The sequence below is a fragment of the Sinocyclocheilus rhinocerous genome, unplaced genomic scaffold (assembly GCF_001515625.1).
Source record: "Sinocyclocheilus rhinocerous isolate Xijiao unplaced genomic scaffold, SAMN03320098_v1.1 scaffold1024, whole genome shotgun sequence".
Lineage (NCBI taxonomy): Eukaryota > Metazoa > Chordata > Actinopteri > Cypriniformes > Cyprinidae > Sinocyclocheilus > Sinocyclocheilus rhinocerous.
Genome location: NW_015655417.1, coordinates 66,161 through 85,056, shown reverse-complemented (window position 1 = coordinate 85,056; position 18,896 = coordinate 66,161). Strand labels below are relative to the sequence as shown.

Genomic DNA, 18,896 nt, shown 5'->3' with positions numbered 1-18,896 from the left:
GTCGCTTCACAAGGTTACGGTTGAACCACTGATGGCAGATGGACTATTCTGACGATGCTTTTCATACTTTTCTGAACCTTGAGAGTGTAATTTACATGGTAGTCAATGGGACAGTCACAAGCCTCCCGGTTTTCATCCAAAATATCTTAAATTGTGTTCCGAAGACGAACGAAGCTTTTTTTACGCGTTTGGAACGACATGGGGGTAAGTGATTAATAACAAAATTTTCATTTTGGGGTGGAGTAACCCTTTAAGTAACATAATATTTCTTATAAATTGGCAAAAATACAAAAACGCTTTGCAGAACAACGTTAGTGTTATTTTAGTAACACTGAGATACTATTATAGTTTTTATTCCTATTTTGAATCAGTTTTTATTTTTATATTTTCTGTTTCCAAGTTTTTTTTGTTTTTGTCATTTTTAGTATTTTTTGTCTGTATAGTTTTTATACATTTTTATTACAGCAAGTTAAACTAAATTAAAAAGAGAAATGTTGCCTTTGCAACTAGCTGAAATAAATTTCAAGTAGCATTTTAAATTTTAGTTTGTTTCAGTTAACTATAATGACCCAGCATAAAGTTTGATTTAAATTTCTAAAAATTCAAATAATTTGTAATATTTGTAATGAAACATTTAATTTGCAAAAACATTCCTTTGTTTCATCACATAACACAACATTCTTGTTTTAAATCTGTCCAAATATTAAACCTTTGTTTATTTCAAGATTTAAATTAGATTTTAAATCGTAGATATTCAACATGGTATCACACTTCCAGCCCCACCGTTTCTCACATTCAACAGATGCAAAAGCAAATGCACAACACGCTTATTTATGAAAATGTACAAAAATTCTACAAAAATAATGATGAATAAAAATCAGCATCACCGCTGTGGCATAGAGTGCCCCTAAGGAGCAAAACCGTGATTTGAATATCAACACATGAATACAAATTTTCCATATCAATGTATTCAGCAGAGGTCTCACGCTCCACAGGAAGTTCTGTCTTTTGTGCTCTTGGGTTTCAGGCCTGGCTTTTCTCCCTCACCTAGTTCCCACATCTCTCTCCTCCCCTGAACCCCTGTGTCATTCAGGTTCAAAGGCCTCAGCCTTAAGCGCAGCCGTGCTGCTCTACTGTAGTGGCTCCTGAAGCTTTCAAAGGCTCCTGCCTCTCTCATCTGCCACCCTCTCTGTACTACAAACACACCATTCATATTTATAAGAAATTAGAGGAAAACCTCTTTTCCGCTCACCTTTTTTTGTCCTACAAGTATATATTTTTCTCTAGTGACTGACTTGAATTACAATGCAATATGCTAGCTGAACCCCAAGGTCCCTGAGAAAACATATAAAGTACCGTCAACAACAACTTTGTCAAAAAGGTTCCTGTACTTGACTTACAAGAAGCAAAATCACTTAGACTGTTTACATTTTATTTTTACAAGTCCTGTCACTCCATGTAGTATAAAATAAGCTGTGTGAGAAGGGAAAGTGACAGCATGCTGTGAACGTACATTTATCAGTAATAATGAGAGAAGTCAAAAGCCACACTCTAGACACTCACAGCAGATTTGTCTTTTCTTCCTAGGCCAGATGGGAAACTCCATCATTGCATTACATAAGTGAAGGAGCATCTTGAGCACCCGTGATAATAAAACGAGTACAGGTATATCTTGTACTTACTTCTATCTTCAGGCCGAACTGTCAGTCTCAGAACAGCTGTGTACAGAAATACGAATGATCTGAACGATGTAGGCCTCCCACATATTACAAACATGCCTGCAATCTAACCAGTGCAAACACACCCATACACACAAGCAGAATGCACACACACTGAGGGAAATTAATATGTTCTGCATTTGTACGCATACAGAAGTAAATGAAATTGTACAAGGAAATCTCATAAAACCTGTCAAAAACATGTCTGTGTCATGTTCTGCATCAAAATAAAATGAAAGAAAAAATTAAAGAAAGTTATAAATTGCTTACAGAAAAAAAACAATCTATTTATGTCAAACTACGGAATAAAATTTCAATAATATTTAACAATAAAATGTATAAATAAAAATGCAATAAGAAAAATGTATTCAAATCCAATAATAATAACAATCTGTTTTGTTTTTATTTATTTATTTATTTTCTTGTATTTTATATAAAATATAATTGTATTACTGTCCTTTTTTACCATGATTTAGTTAAAATAAAATCACTGAATTATGGTAGGTCTATCAACTATTAGTTTCACCTCAAACTATTTAAAGAAAGAAAGAAAGAAAGAAAGAAAGAAAATGGAATATATGTCAAACCAGAGTATTTAAAAAAATTCGACATGCATTAAGGTATTGATTATTTAATCTTAATAATAATCTTTATATTCTTAAAATAAACTTTCTGATTTTAGGGGTGGATATTTGGATTCATCCAGGGTTCTTGCCGAATTGTACAAAACTGTTGCAGCAGGTTTACTTTTTATTCCATACTTTAACATATTGGTCACAGAGACCCGATAAGCCTGGTTACACTCAAATATGAAATCATCCCTTCAAAAATATCCTGAAAAATCAGAGGCTTCTTGCTAGACTCCGGACAGAGGACAGAGACCATCTGACCCCCCATTTCATCATCCCAAAGCAGCTAACAACGGCAGCGCTAACCAAACCCTGACCTACTGCAAAGACAAATAACAGCTCCTGAAAAACAAATAAAATGTCAGCATTATAAATATTCATCGAGGTGTATTATAGCTTATGTAAACGTTTAAACTTTCATTACACAAGGCCTCATCTATGACCTAAGCAGTCCTTTATAAGATGTGACTATGAATATTTATGCTTGTTGCTCACTTTGGAAGGCAAGTTGCCACTGATTATGAATTATGAAGACATTAAGGAGTGATGCTTAGTCAGTTGAGTACGCACAGTAAACTTGTTTCAAGCTGCATTATTCATTACCTGTGTGATAGTAATATATTCCTCTGACTGCTGCTTTGGAAGAAAATCCACATATAATCTCACATCAGCTCCTGCACTAGACTGTTTAGAAGTGGCGACTCAGCTCGATATTTAGTCATAATTTTCGTTGACGAAAGCAACACTACTTGTGACGACATTATATGTCAGCTATAATCCATTGAAATACATTACAGCATATACCTATGGAATTAAGATAGGATGAACCGGCAGTTGGTTTCAAGTGATTGAGGTAAATATTTCACTTCATCCAGCTCTCTTTTTGTTCTCTGTGTTCGGGAAGTTCGACTTTACTCTCTGACGGAGCGAGAAACTGTTCCAAACAATTCAGCCTGCATCATGGCGACAATTAATCAATATAAATTCTCTGTTAATCCACGTTATTTAATTCTTCCCTTAGTAATTTACTTAGTCTGTTCGCATGTGTCTTCATGTTTGCCGGCGGCAGAACAAATGCTTATAGGAAAGTTTGAATTCAGAACAGTGGGATTACTGAGCATGTTGTGTCAATAATCATTTATGTATTTATTAATTAGAGCTGAACATTGTAGTCACGGCTTAACACTGGTCATTTGGTTGTCGTGTTCATCTGCTGTGATTAGGGGTCATTTTTAGAGCGTGTTACCGACCACATCGGTCATTACAGTAATGATATGAATGATTACTTGGTAATATGATCTGGGCTTTGGTATGTTGCGCTGACGATAAAAGAGAGCCAATTCCAGCACTCACCTCTTTCTCACCGCAGATATTACTGATGATGGAGTTGGATGCCGGGCTGGCAGAGGGGCCCAGGACCGCCACAACCCCCTTGGACATGATCTGGCACACTGTCAATTGTTAAGGGAAAGACCAACGGTCATTTATTACAGACAGAGAGCAGAAGGAAAGCAAGATGTAACCCTGCCAAGAGTGCTGCTGTCTTATTTTTATTCAAGGATCAGTGCTGGGTAGATTACTTACTAAATGTAATCCGTAACTGATTCCAAATTACATGACAATTACATATTATTATAACTCGTTTAATCGCATTGATCAACCTTGTAACATATTGATAATAATTGAAATACAAATAGAAAGAAATATATTCCATCCGTTGTTATTAACGACATGAAGTGCATTAAACATTAGGTCAAGGTTTCCCAAACTGGGGTTTGCAAGTTTAATGAAACGCTAATAATTAATTAAATCATAAAAATGTCAAATTAAAATAAATGATTTTAAGCTAACAACAATCAAAATTAAGGACTTACTAAAAAAGATTAAATATTTAGTTTGTTTACCTGCATGCCATGTGACCATTAACCAAAGTCAAAGAACCTTGAATATGCAAATGTGTTACTTAATTATTAATTTATTATCTTAAAATCTCAGGGAGTTCTTCAGGAAAATATATTAGGTGAAAGAGGCTCAGCTGACAAAAAAAGTTTGGGAATTCCTGCACTACATGTAAATAAGAAATAATGCGAATTTGTTTAATGTGTAATGTTTAGGAACATTTAAAAGATGGAAAAAGAAGAATTAGAGAGAATCAATAAATTGTGATTAATAATTGTGTGAATTATATGCAATCATGTAATCAATAAAAAGTAACTGTAGTCTGATTACAAGTATTTTAAAATGTAATATAATCTAATTTCAAGTACTTAATTTTTGGAATCTGATTACGTAATCCATTTGACATGTAATCAGTTACTGTCAAGGATACTGTATCTGCCATGGAAGTCTATAATACCCAGACAAAGCAAAAAGCATTAACAATTAGTAGTTAGTAGTAGTAGTAATAATAATAATAATAATACAAATAAGTATTATTATTATTATTATAACAACAACAACAGAATAATTATTATAACAGCAACAGAATAAAAATAAATCATTAATTAATAACTAACATGAACAATTATTAATAATAAAATAATCACCATCGAAATATAAGCAATTGTTATTATTCTTTTTATTATTATTATTAAAAATAACTAATAAAATAAATAATCATTATTAAAATAATAATAACAATTAATAATAATTATCACAATAAATAATAATAATAATAATCATCACCATAATATTGACAATTGTAGTAGTAAGTAAGTAAATAAATTGGGGACTCATCTACTATAATACAATGCTGTATTTAAAATATTTACATGTTGCTTGCAAACAGATGTATTCCATTAGAACAAATGCCTACTTTGTAACAACTTTCAATAGAGAAATATGATTTTTGGGTCCAGATGGTGCAGTTACTGAATCTACCATCAGAGGCTAATGGTCCATGCTTATCAGCCAAAACCTGATCTCTTGGTGTCCACTCAATCTGTTCTAAAATTACTAGCAAAACCCAAATAATTCCATTTTATTCAAGAACAGGTTTTAAAGAGCTCACTATAATCACAATCTAGCCTATCAGAAGCTTAGCGCTGTTATTAATCTGCTCTTTTTCAGTCTCTCACACAAAATTACATTTTATTATTAACTGACCTTTGAGTGAAGTGTGTCCTGAAATTATATTTGTGATTAGGAGCAGGAGGAGTGAGAGGTAGATTTGTTTCTCACTCTCTAGCACACAAGCGGGGCATCGGTCTGAAGTGTCATTTCTAATAATTTCTAATCTGGAGGGCAGTCGAGGCCTAATGGTTAGAGAGTCGGAGGTCGCGGGTTCGAGTCTCAGTACTGGCAGGAATTGTTGGTGGGGGTAGTGAATGACCAGCACTCTCTTCCACCCTCAATACCACGACTGAGGCGCCTTGAGCAAGGCACCAAACCCCCAACTGCTTCCCTGGTGCCACAGCAAAAAAAAAGGATGCCCACTGCTCCGGGTGTGTGTTCACGGTGTGTGTGTGTGTGCACTTGGATAGGTGAAATGCAGAGCACAAATTCCGAGTATGGGACACCATACTTGGCCACACATCAAGTCATTTTTTTTTATCCCTCTCTTTTTTAATTATGATGGTGTGGGCCACATACTGGTGCTTTGAGCACTTAAGCAGGGCATGCTGGGAACAAAGGAAAGCCATACCGCCAATCCAAACTGTATGCTAATTGTCAATCATCTTTGACGATAGTGGTCCTGACAGAAATGATGCGATTACAAAGCACCAATAGATGCAGAGTTTTTTTTTTATTATTAAATTTTTTTTAACTCATAATCTCATAGTGAAAAATGCAAATGCAGACACCTGTGGAAGCCTCTGTTACTTGTGTTCCTATAATACATTGCAAGCACATTTCTGCGCTGCCCTGAAGGGTGATGAGCTGCATTTTTAGGATCACTACACACTGCTACAGTGAATACACAAGCGTTCATTTCGCAGGTCAACTGCTCTCAGTTGGAAATCAAGTGTAGCCTCATGGATTCATGTCAGCCTTGCTGTGAATTGTTATTCTTCTAAACAGGGCTTTCAACTTGTTAAAGTAATTAATCTCATGATTTATTGGCATCAACATTATTACTACAGTTAATGACTCTTGATATACACTCTCAGAAATAAAGCTTCCAAAAGTTTTTTTTTTTTTGCAGTAAAGCAAGAAAATAACCATTTTGGGTTTTCGAAGAACCTTTTACTGAACAGTTCTTAAAATAACCATTTTCTCTTAGTATGAAGAGCATTTTAATAATAATTTAAAACATTTTTCTACTATAAAGAACATTTTGTGCATTAGAAAGGTCGTTAACGGTTCTTCATGAAACTTCAGATGGCAATAAAGAATCTTCATTTTTCAGAGTGTAGTGTATATTTTCTTCTCAACATGTATTGCTTCCAGTCTATCACAGTGACAATTACATTCCACCAACTCCAACTAACTTTTGTTAAAAGTCCAATTTGGATTTGATTTATACAGAGGGTGGTGTCAAATATATGAGGCTTTATTAAATTACTATTTATCATCAGCATAATTTTTAGTAATAAGTTGAATTGAAAATGATCTTCAGCAGCAAAAACTCCACAAGTCTGTGTAAAATTTGATTGTGTTTTTTTTATATATATACATATGTATAACTTTGTCTTTCAATGAAAAACAATTAAATACAATATAACACTTTTTTTTTTTTGTAGTGGCTTGAGCTTCACTGGTAATTAAATTCCACTAAACAAACAGTGTATCTTTTTTATTTACTTTAATTTAGCTAAATGTCTCATCCACATTTGATTCATACATAAACGATCCATTAAGAAGCACATTTTCCAGCATTTACTGGTAATCTAGAGATAGGTAGTAGGATTGTTGTGTCTGAGTATTAAACACAGACACCTGTGCAAGTCCTGATTGTTCTGATCAGTCTTTGGAAATCACAGAACAGAATGAAGCATTATGTAAATGTATACATACATGTTTTAACAATGTAGAATTTCACAACTATAAATGTTTAATATATCTCAAAAGTTCCATCTTTATCTCAGCCTGTTTTATTACACAGTCATCCAAGAATTATTCATCTGTGCTGTTGTCTTGCACGCACGGATCACAAGGCATGTAGTTATTAACCCTAGCATGTACTATGAGTTACGAAGTTATGACTGACTGGAGTCGAATCTTTTGACATGACCCTCCTGTACGGCTGATCCAGAGAAGGACAATGAATCCATGTGGATTGAGTGAGCACAATGTATCGTGGCTGGTTTCAGAACATCTCTGTTCACTTCAGATCACAAACATTAGTATGCAGACCACATGCAAACACACACAATGTGGGATGTGGGAAGATGCAGGCTTCAGCGATTTCAGACGGGAGTATGCTAGGGCAGGTAGTGGCGGTGTGACATTTCTCCCTTCCTAGGAGTGTCACTGATCCATTTCTAATTCAATTCCTGCATACTGCAAGCTATTACAATACTGAATTAGACTGAACAGGGTTGTGCGACAAACCGTGGAGCGAAAGAAAGCTGTTTATATCTATCAGGAGGGGTATTTTAATGGTGCTGCCTCATAAGCCCAGAGAAACCAGGAGAGGCTTTTCATCCTTAACCGCCATGTGTCTCAACAGCTCTGATTGTTTAAATTACAGCTTGTCTTCTCCTGATTTTAGTGCCGCCTACTTTCATTGACAACAATGAACCTCAGTCATGTTTAATATCCCTCTTTGAGTGAGCAATTCTATTTTGTTCTCCCCAACGCTATTTGATTCAGGATTTGTAAGGGAAGCATTATTAAATCTAGGGCCTCAGAGTAAGAAAGGCACACAAAGATTGACTGGCAGCTGTTAAAGTAAAAGTCGCACTATTCGTTTGAAACCCACTGACTGCCGGTTTCAATTTTAAAGGCAGAGTGAAGTTCAAAAGTCTGAGTCCACACTGAAAATCTGGGATTCAAACCTAGAAATAAACAGAAAGATTTATGATACTGCAATTGCAAAATGTAAAACAAAATGTTATGATGTGAAATTCATGCTAACTTTTCCCCTTTAAATTATGCTCATAATTAAAATAAATAAATAAATAATTTTGCTAAATCAAGAACCAAACTGTTATGTTATGATGTTAAATAAATAAATAATGATTTTGTAAAATTTAAAACATGTTACAACATACAAATACAAACATAACAAATGTTACAACATAAAATTAATAAAGAATATTTCAGATTCTGCACTATTTCTAGGTCACTAATCAAACAAATAAATTTTAAAACAAAATGTTACAACATAAAATTAATAAAGAATATTTCAGATTCTGCACTATTTCTAGGCCTATCAAATAAGTAAATTTGTAAAATAAACAAGTTAATAAATAAATCATTAAAATTCAGATTGATATAGATCCAAATGAACATTGATTCTTATTGGAGTTTGTGTTAATAAAAAAAATGTCTGTAATGTAATTTGTATTGTATGGCGTATCAGCTGACCTTTAAGAGTGACTTTGCCGTAACCAACGAAACAAATATTGTTCCAATAAATCCCTGCATACCTTCTGACTACGAAGACATCAGAATAGCAGAATAGACAGCACACTTTATTCTGTGATGAGTGAAAACCTGTTAAGTTGATTGCAATCACATAATGGTCCCTTTCTTTATCACAGAATATATCGTCTGCTACCAGCCAAGAACATATGGAGAGATGAAACTGACAGACACTCTAATTATGCATGTATATAAGTATATTTATATGTGTGTCACTGCACTTCATTACAAAACTTGGAAAATATTGAAAACAAGAAAAATTATATTTCCTTTAGAAGATGTAAAAAAGAAAATAAAAATATAGCAGGGATGTGCTCACACTTAAATACACAACAAAGTTTTGCTGTTAAATAAGTAATAAGGAATGCCCTCGGGAGGACACAATTATCTCATAATTTGCCTCTACCTGTGAATCATTATAATGCCATTATTCAGGTTGTGAAGCTAAAGGACAGCTATGAAAATTAAAACTAAAGAGCTCTGCAAAAATGTTCAAACTAAATTAAAACAAATATATGGAGTAGGAAGAGGAAGCATCATAGTTCCTAGCATACTTACAGTATATTATGCACCTTAATCTAATTGGTAATCTAGATAGTTCACCCAAAAATAAAATTTTGTCATCATCTTCTCACCCTCATGCTGTTTCAAATCTGTTTGACTTTCTTTTATTAATGAAGCACAAAAGAAGATATTCTGAATAAGGTTGGGGTCCAAACAACTTTGGTTTCCATTGACTCCTATTGTATGGACAAAAAGCAATTTTTCAAAATGAAGAAGAATTTTCAGAGAATTAATAATGACACCATTTCCATTTTTGGGTGAATTATCCCTTTCTTAAACCTAAGTAAATGTGTCACATGACGTGTGGCCAAGTATGGTATTCCATACTAGAATTTGTGCTCTGCATTTAACCCATCCAAATGCACACACACAGCAGTGAGTTGTGAAAGTCGTGGTTTTGAGGGTGCAAGAGAGCGCTGGTCATTCACTCCTCCCACCTACAATCCCTGCCGGTACCAAGACTCAAACCCGCAACCTTTGGGTTACAAGTCCGACTCTCTAACCATTAGGCCACAACTGCCTAAACATAATCCTTCTTTCCTACTGTAAACATAATCCTAGTTTATCTGGTTCCATGTTTTCCACCATTCATACTTTATCCTGGGTAATTAATTAATTACGGGTCACTAGGCGGTGATATTTCAAACTGTACACTTGTAAAACCTGGGTTGATATTCTTATTTGCATATTTATGAGATTAAAAGCATTGATTGGACAAACACATCATGCAACTTGTTTTATAACTGCTTGTTCATCTGTACAAACGTGAGGGTGATTAATTTTAAATTGATTTGTCAAAAGTACTATTTAATATATTATTAAATTGTACTAGAAATATTAAATTAATAAATAAATTAAAATAAATAAATTAAATATATGTAAAAAAAATTTTTTAAATATAATAAAATTATTAAAATATGACACATTTCTTAATGTTTAAAATCATAATTAATTAATAGCACTAATTGGACAAATACAGCATGCAAATTGTTTTATAACTGCTTGTCCATCTGTGGAAATGTGAGGGTGCATTATTTTAAATGTATCAAAACTGCTATATAGTGCTTAATTGAATATATAACTGAATGTAAAATAAATATTTTGCATATAAAAATATTATTAAAACAAACATATTTATAAAAAAGTTACTACATAAAATATAAAAAAACATTATACATTTCTTTAGGTATAATGTATAAAAATTATACTGTATGTAAAATTTACATACTCCTCAGAAACGATAAAATATTAAAATATAAAAAAATATATATAAATACTCACTAGTTTCCCCTGTCTCGTATTCACTGTCTCGGAGCAGCTCAAAAATGTCCACCTCCAGTTTGCCTGTGGTGGAGCGGTTGCTGGAACGGTTGATGCTGTCTTTCGCCAGAGTGATGGCCAATCGCTCCCCGCGGCTACACTCCATCGGGTCATCAAGAATGGCAGCTGAGACACAGTTCAAGGAGAAAGAGAGAGATCCAGAAAGTGAGATGAGATATTTTGACGAACACAACTGTGACAAAAGAGATGAAGAAGTCCTCAAGATACTACAGAAATCATTCAACACAATGAAGAATCACGGAAAAATGTAGGCACAAGTGTTACTGGGTCACCTTTGTGTGCATATTGAAGTGCATTCGATTACAGTAGACAAGATTAATGCTGTTCTTTGACAGTTTTCTTACTAGACTGACACAAGCGCTCCATGTAGCTGTTTTGCTATGAATGACTCAGTCACAATGTTGCGCAGTAAATAAACAATATCCTTGCACTATTACAGTCATTGGCTCCTTAGTGCTATTAGTGTACATACTGCCCCAGGTAGTCAGCGCAATCGGGCCAATTGTGGCTGAGTCTCGGCTCACTCGGCTGTGTTCTGGCAGCGGCTCACCGAAAGTGATGTTATGGATGTTATGGGGTAGTAGGTGGGGATGCCATGACAAGAAATGGTGGGCCAAACCCTTAATCTTTGTAAAGGTGACATATTTAGTTGACATGCATAAGTACATGTAGACTTAACAAGGACACTGTAAAATATGTATTTTATTTCATCAGTTGGAAGTAGATACCATCTTAAGGATTTTAAGGTAACAATGTCATTTTGTGGAAAAACTAATTATTCAAAGCTCTGGTTTTATATCAAAACTAGAATGAGTCTTTAATACACATATTTTAGAAGTTGTAATTCTGTATGAGTAAGTGTAGTGTGATTGTGGCCCAATGCCGGTGGTGTTGGCCCAGAGTAAGTACCCAGACTCGGGCCAGTACTGGCTAAGTGTTTCATTTCTCGTTGGTGTGATTGTGGCCCAATGCCGGTGGTGTTGGCCAAGTTTCAGTACCGGCTAAGTGTTTCAATTCTTGTCGGCGTGATTGTAGCTCAATGCCGGCAGTTTTGGCAGCCGGACTCGGGCCAGTGTATTTGGGCCGATTCTGGGGCGTCATTCATCACATGTCCATGCCGACTCTGGCAACCGCAGCCAGGCCGATTTATTTCAATTCGGCCTGCCGGATCTGGGCCATTATCGGGCCAAATCGTTTTGGCTACCTGGGGCATGTCCACTTTTGTGAACCCGTTTCATATTCAATCTGCTTTGAATATGTCTAGTCCGTGGTGAGTTAACTAAAGGCTTAGCAACAATATATGCCACAACCAGTATCTGACGCTCAGGGATATTACAATCTGCGTAAAGCAAATAACATTTACATTTTTATCACTGTAATATTTGACGTGAGAAGAGCCTAATGATGTCTGACACGATTCAATAGCAAAAGTCCTTCTTTTTAAACAAAATTGCAGAAGGAAAGCTTTATTCAAGCCCCTGACATCACATCAACACAACTATAGGTGAGCGTCTGACACTTCTGATGAATGTCAAGCTATTTTCAAACTATCCTTGTTGTGATATTTCTGTTGTCATGCTGGCATATTGAAATGGTTTATTTTTCCACCATTCTTCAAGCCAACACATAATTAGATCTCCAGTGACTCTGAATTTGTTGCATGACTCACATGCATTGCCCTGAAAGTGCTTTATTTACACTGTAGCGCTGAAACTGTGCACGATTATACCGATTTTTTTTAATGCCAGTTGTCAAACCCTGACAGAACAGTATGCTATAAGAGTTCGTGTTCATAAACATTGCACTGGAAGTAAGCACAACCCTTGGACTAATCTTGGACTGTACAATCATCATAAAAAAAATACATTATGCATAAAATGGAACTGCAGTGATTCAGAAAGCTTTAATCATTTAATTCAAACAAGACCGAATAAGCCATAAGAGTTCTCCTATTAAAAAAGGGCAATATAAATAACAATCCACTTAAGACTGCCATAAATATCGAGATGTTTGTTTAGAGATGGTAAATGGAGATCCGCGGTATGTTGTAAATGAGATTAAATCTCGGCAGAGCATTTTTTGCTATTTTAATGTGCTTTTGGGTAAAAAGCAATTAAATTACTATATACAGTACATGAGTCCAATTTGAGTTAATGTGTTCTGCGAGGAGAAAACATAGATTTTTGCCTTTCCCACAGACTCATATGGGATATTTTACAAAAAAATGTATCATCAATTAATATGCTGTCACATGTGGGGCAAAGCCACATTCATTACAGAAGTTTTCCCATCAGTAATACCTGTCATAGCAAATGTTCGCAGGGAATGCATTGCTAAAGCATACATTTATTCACATTAAAACAGTTATTCTCAACAGAAAGAGAAAAAGATTACAAGAAAAGATGTTCATTCTTGTACTGGCCACCCATACAGAAGACTTCCCACCCCCCCTCCACTCTGTTGCAGCCGATAGCAAAAGACTGTTCCCACATCACAAGTGGAGCAAGCTCTAAGCCCTGAGGTTCTGTTCTTGTCCACAGTTCACGGTCGCAAATGTAGATGTCAAAGCAAGAAACTGGAATTGCCAGCTCTAAACGGAATCCTAGCGCAGGGTAAAAATATCAGAAGGGGAGATCTGTTGCAGGGCAATGACATTTTAAAGGCATTGCGGTATGAGACTCTGAGATATTTTACATGCAAAGTCGGCAACACCAAAGCTCCAAAAGTATCAAAAAATTTATTTTTTAAAAAGACTGTCGCATAGCATATTTACGGTATGAGACTCTGAGCAATGTGGAGGTCCACTGCAGCTGAGGTTCTATTCAATCTTCCAGTCTTGGCTTGGCTGCTGACCCTTTTAGAGGAATCGATGGTGAGCAGCAGCGCGTGCCGCGGCATGAAACGCATTGTGTAATGTGCATGGATACCAGGGCTGACAGTTATGGTATGAGCAGAAATGCATGTGCAGCAATGTGTGTTTGCACTGCTGTGTGTTTTAAATCAATTTATATATCCGTTTTGGACTTGGAGTAAAGAAAGACGGAAAAAAATTATTGATCATCAAAGATTGTGGAATCAGATATGTTGCAGGCCAGACTTGAACCCATTTTTTCCATATGAGCACCATAACTCCTAAGCAATGGTAGCTTTTGGGCGTTTTGGCCTTTGACTGATAGGTAAAAAAAAATAAAAAATTAAAGTTGGGGGAATCAGATATGTTGCAGGCCCGACTCGAACACATTTTTCCCATTTGAATGGAACGACCCCCTTAAATGGTGGAAGCTTTTGGGCTTGCTGGCCTTTAGCTGATAGGTAAGTGAAGCTAGACAAGTAATGGTGATGTTAAAGATTGGACAATTGGATATGTCACAGATTTGAACCTGTATTCCCATAAAGCACCAAATATCCCAAAACACAGAAACCTTTGGGTCTTTTGACCTTAATTTAATAGGTAAATTAATCATGATAGGAAATGGCCATGTTAGAAATTGGACAATTGGATACGACACAGACCTACTTCAAACCTGCCTCTCCAAAAAAGCACCCCAGAGCTTTATTTGACAGGTAAGTGATGAGGTAATAGCAAGATGGAAGATTAAAAAAAACTGCATGATGCCAGCCAGATTCAAACCTTTGCCCTCATAATAGCACCACAGCTCCTACATAATGGAGCCTTCATTCCTGCACAGCTGAGTAGCTCATCTTTAGACAAATGGGAATGCTAATGTATACATAATTCATACTCTCCGGATATTGCATACCTCCTTGGTGTTACCCACTGAATTATAGAATTATTTTAGCGTTTGTTTATGTGCACTCTGTATCTGAAGATTTTATTGCACTATATTTCTTCTAGCTATTAACCTGTGTAGCTCGCAAACCACTATGTATCCTGCAGCCTAAAGAAACACTGAAACAAACCATTTGATCTTACAATACATGGGGGTTTATAGTATGTCCCAAAGGCCCGTTCAACACTACATTGTCACCATAATAAAGCCACTAAACTCTCAAAATCACCTTGTGCTGCTGCTCCCACTGGGCCGTTGGCTAACAGTAGTCAAAACAGACCAGCCATGGAGGATGGCGGTACTGTGAGGAGAGAGGAACTCATCACTCAAATGGGTTGTCCAATGTACAAATGCCTATTAAATAAACACCATCACACACTTAATCAACCAGAGTGATTGAACACAGATAAAATGGACAACTGCATCACCTTTAAGCACACTAACTGCCATTTAATATGCTTTTCCATTTAAACAGTTAGATCCAAATGAGGCGTGAAGAGCGTCAAAGCAGCAGAATCTTGATTGTGACATTTATACAGCCATTATACTAGACTGATTATCAATGAACAAACTTCAACAGTAATGACTTTAAAGCACACTCATTAACTTTCTTTCAAACAACTGAAAGAACTTTACCAACATACAGTAAAAGAGTTTGTAGAAAAGGTATTGCTAGTGCATCTCGTCAGAAAGCTGGATTTTAAGTGCATGATTTTTTAAAGTGTTACTAATGCGAAGAAGACTTCAATGTAGTTACACTTTTGCCTTTTAAGTATTTTCACAAAATATCCTGCTGATTTGTAAATAAAATGAGTTAACATTTTGTTTAAAGTATTACCATTTAATACATTTTTGATTGTCTTTTGGAACAATGAATTTAGGGTGCTTTACCAATATAAAGATTTGATCAGGTAAAAAAAAATTAAAATTAAAATGTAAAACTAATTGGACCAAGAACGTGGTTTTATAAATGATGATACATTTCAACTGAACCAAGTGGAAAATTGTGATGCAACAAGTCACTAAAAATTGAGTTGGAGATGTTTTTTTTTTGTTTTTTTTGACAGTGTAGAAGTTCTTTTAATATCTTTTTTTAAGTATAAAGGCAGAACAGAGCATATCATGAGCTCAAGTGAGGCCACAATAATGTTTGATCATTTATGTATGCTCCTTTATGCTCTATGCATGTTGTAAGCAACAAATATCACTACTGAGGAAACTTCAGTATCAAGCCCAGTTTAACAGACTGCTCTGCTGTGGGAGTATCTCTTGTTTGGTTAAAAAGTACAACTTTACCTTGCTGAACCAGAAACTAGGGATGTGCAAAATACATATTTTCAAAATTGACTAGTCCACTTATACAGCAGGCCTTAACAACACTTTATCGTGTTTCTTAGGAAGCGTTTACATAGTGTGTTCTTGCAATAATAAAATGCTATGCTAGAGTGATAAACAAGCTGTTTAACGTTAATGTTAATGTTAATGTTAAAAACTATTTTTATCCGCCTTATGTTTATTGTACAGTAAGAACTGGCTCAGACATTTTAAACTTGAATGTGCGAGGCTTCCAGTTTCGGCCACTTCTAGTTGGTTTAGCTGTACAAAACAGTCTGTTATGCTGCTTGAAATTGCAAATTGGCATTTGTAATAATAGTATTTTCATTTTTTTATCTAAATTATAAACACTGTCTGTTTTTACTCCGCCAATGAAAATAAATCCAAACGATGCAGAACAGGTGTGAATCTATAAGCAACACAGTAGCGTGGTTTTGTTCCTGAAAGAAGCTGTTGATCCAAAGATTTGAGTCACTTGTTTAGTTCCTGAATAAATTAGTGGTTTTGAACAAATCAGTTGAATGAATGATTCAAAAGACTTGCGTGATTTGTGCTGTGCGTCCCAATGTGCCTACTTCTACTACACCCTTAAAGTCGGGGACAGGACACCAAAAACCAGCACTGTCCCCAGAAAACCAGGACATCTGGTCACCCTATATTAGAGGAGTAGGCAAGCTTTGGGACATACTATCATGTCATACAATTGTGTCTTTAACGGTCTGCTCTGTCGCATAGTTACACACACCCGGTCACTGTAAACTGACCTGTCAATCATCTTGTCACAGTTAACATCCTCCACATTTCAGTTCATTCACAGAAATGTGACCTCTTGGGGGTCCCTTAATGATGGAGGTCAAAATGGCTGGAGTGCCCTTCTGTGCAAAACCTCTTTATCTAAACCTCTCTACTTAAACATCGGTCACATACATCCGCCATGTTTGTAGTTTTTTTAACGCTTTTTATTCGTTTGTCGTTCTGAACCAAATCCTTCGTCAAAGCGCAATGGAATGTGAGCAATATTAGCCATTAGAGTGTGCACGGATACACACTTCAAAAATCTACCTGAAATAGTAGACCATCCGGGGATTTTGGCATACTCTTTTCAACATACTATTTTTAGTTTTGGGACACACTTGTTCTAATCTCACATACTATTTAGGATGGATAGTATGAACATTGGGACGCAGGGTTGCATTCCCGAATGAATCAGTGGTTTTCAACTAATTGTTTGAATGATGATTCAGTGATTCACTTATAAAGACAGTTACTTGCCACCACCTACTGGTGAAACGATGTTACCACACTGAACATATATTCAGTGGGACAGGCTACTGTGAATAAAATCAATTTCAACAGCCTAAATCTGATTTACCCAGGTTTTTTAATGCATTGGTACAGTACACTAACACTATATGTTTGTCCTTTAGGAGAGGAGTTTTACGGTACGAGATTAAGATACACTGTCATGGGACTTAGCTTATCTATACATTGGCCATCTGGGCAAACAGCCTCCTGAAAGCCCAACAACACTGCAATAGGCTGCTTACATTGGATATCTACGTATCAGATTTGAACTACTTAGATCTGCTCTTCACTTCATCCCATCGAGACTGAAAGAGGATGTAACTACAGCAAAAGTAAAGACCTGGGAGATAAAGCCCTTCAGAGGCCAACATCATGGTTTTACAGAGGGATCTACACTGTCAAATGATGAATAGTGAGTCTTAAAATGCTTTCGAAGGTTGTTTGACTTTATTATTGACTGGCCTTTTACCCTTGTCACTGATGAGAATAGACTAGATATTAATATTCCACCTCTCCTTTCCTTTATATGAAAGATCAGCAGGATATTTTTAAATCTGATTTAAATTCAGTTTGCTATCAAGCTGGGACAAAAGTGATTTCAAGGTTATCAATAATGTTTAATGGTCCGCATTCTTCTCCATCTGGAAAGGCCTGATTGTTTGTATAAAAATAGGCTGGTGAAGGTCCCATTCACATGTAATTCTGTATGGATCGTCTCTGCACTGAGGCTTTTTAGACAGATATATCATCTATCTTTGAATGGGAATGATCCGTCTCGTAAATCAACTTTTAATTACGGATTCTAATTAAATTTTTATTTTCACCACAGCAAGTCTCGTCTAATTCCAGAAATGACGCTAATTAGCAGAGCCCCTGGACAAGCCGCTGAAGACAGAATCTATCGCTGAAGGGCGTAAGGTCCCAGTAAATCAAAACGCTGGTTGCTTTATGGACATTACAGTTACTTGTCTTTATGTGTCTGTGGGGGAAAAAAGTGTTTTTTCTCCCACTCTTTAAGAGGTCTTTGTGTTGTCGAATTGGCAAGGGAATTAGAGAAATTATATGTGATAAATGAGTAACGCCTGGTTGGGTATTAAAATGAATTGTTTTCGAAGCGTCTGCACACAAAGCCTTTGAAAGAAATAACACTACATGATCCAGAGAGATGACCAGCCAAAAAACTACTCACACTATTGCAAACTAATTTTTATACAACCTGAATGAATTCAAAGATAAAATGGCAGAAATTTCCATTACATTTCTATTAATCTAGATTTTTAAAAATGTGTAATTATTCACATATTTTTAATTAAAACAAACAAATTCACATTTTTAATTAAAATTAAATGTCATGTACTGTATGTTAAGGTAACCATTGAAGAAATCAGAGACTCTAATGCAAGCTACGTTCTTAATTAACCTCAATACGATTATATATTTTCACACTCTTTTCATAATTTGACAGACACTGTAAATAACTTAAAATTAAAATATTCAGTGATATTTAATTACTTATATAAGATTACTTATATTAGATTTTATTAGATTATTTTCCTCACACATCACATTCTTCTTCACACTCATATTTCACACTGCTGTCTCTTTGTTAACCAAGTACACTAAAAATGGATCTAAATCACAAAAAAATCATATGTATATATATATATATATATATACTGTATATA

The 18,896-nt window shown here is 35.4% G+C and overlaps 1 protein-coding gene across 1 annotated transcript in view; it reads right to left on the bottom strand.

Moving 5' to 3' along the window:
- The window catches only part of LOC107718266 (glutamate receptor ionotropic, kainate 4), a 194,207-nt gene that overhangs the window by 132,493 nt on the left and 42,818 nt on the right, over positions 1-18,896 (bottom strand). Inside the window, exons 2-3 of the mRNA XM_016525261.1 lie at positions 10,721-10,885; positions 3,701-3,798 (exon numbers count right to left, since the gene is read on the bottom strand). Coding sequence (XP_016380747.1) covers positions 3,701-3,798; positions 10,721-10,885 — 263 coding nt within the window. The remainder of the gene's footprint in view (positions 1-3,700; positions 3,799-10,720; positions 10,886-18,896) is intronic.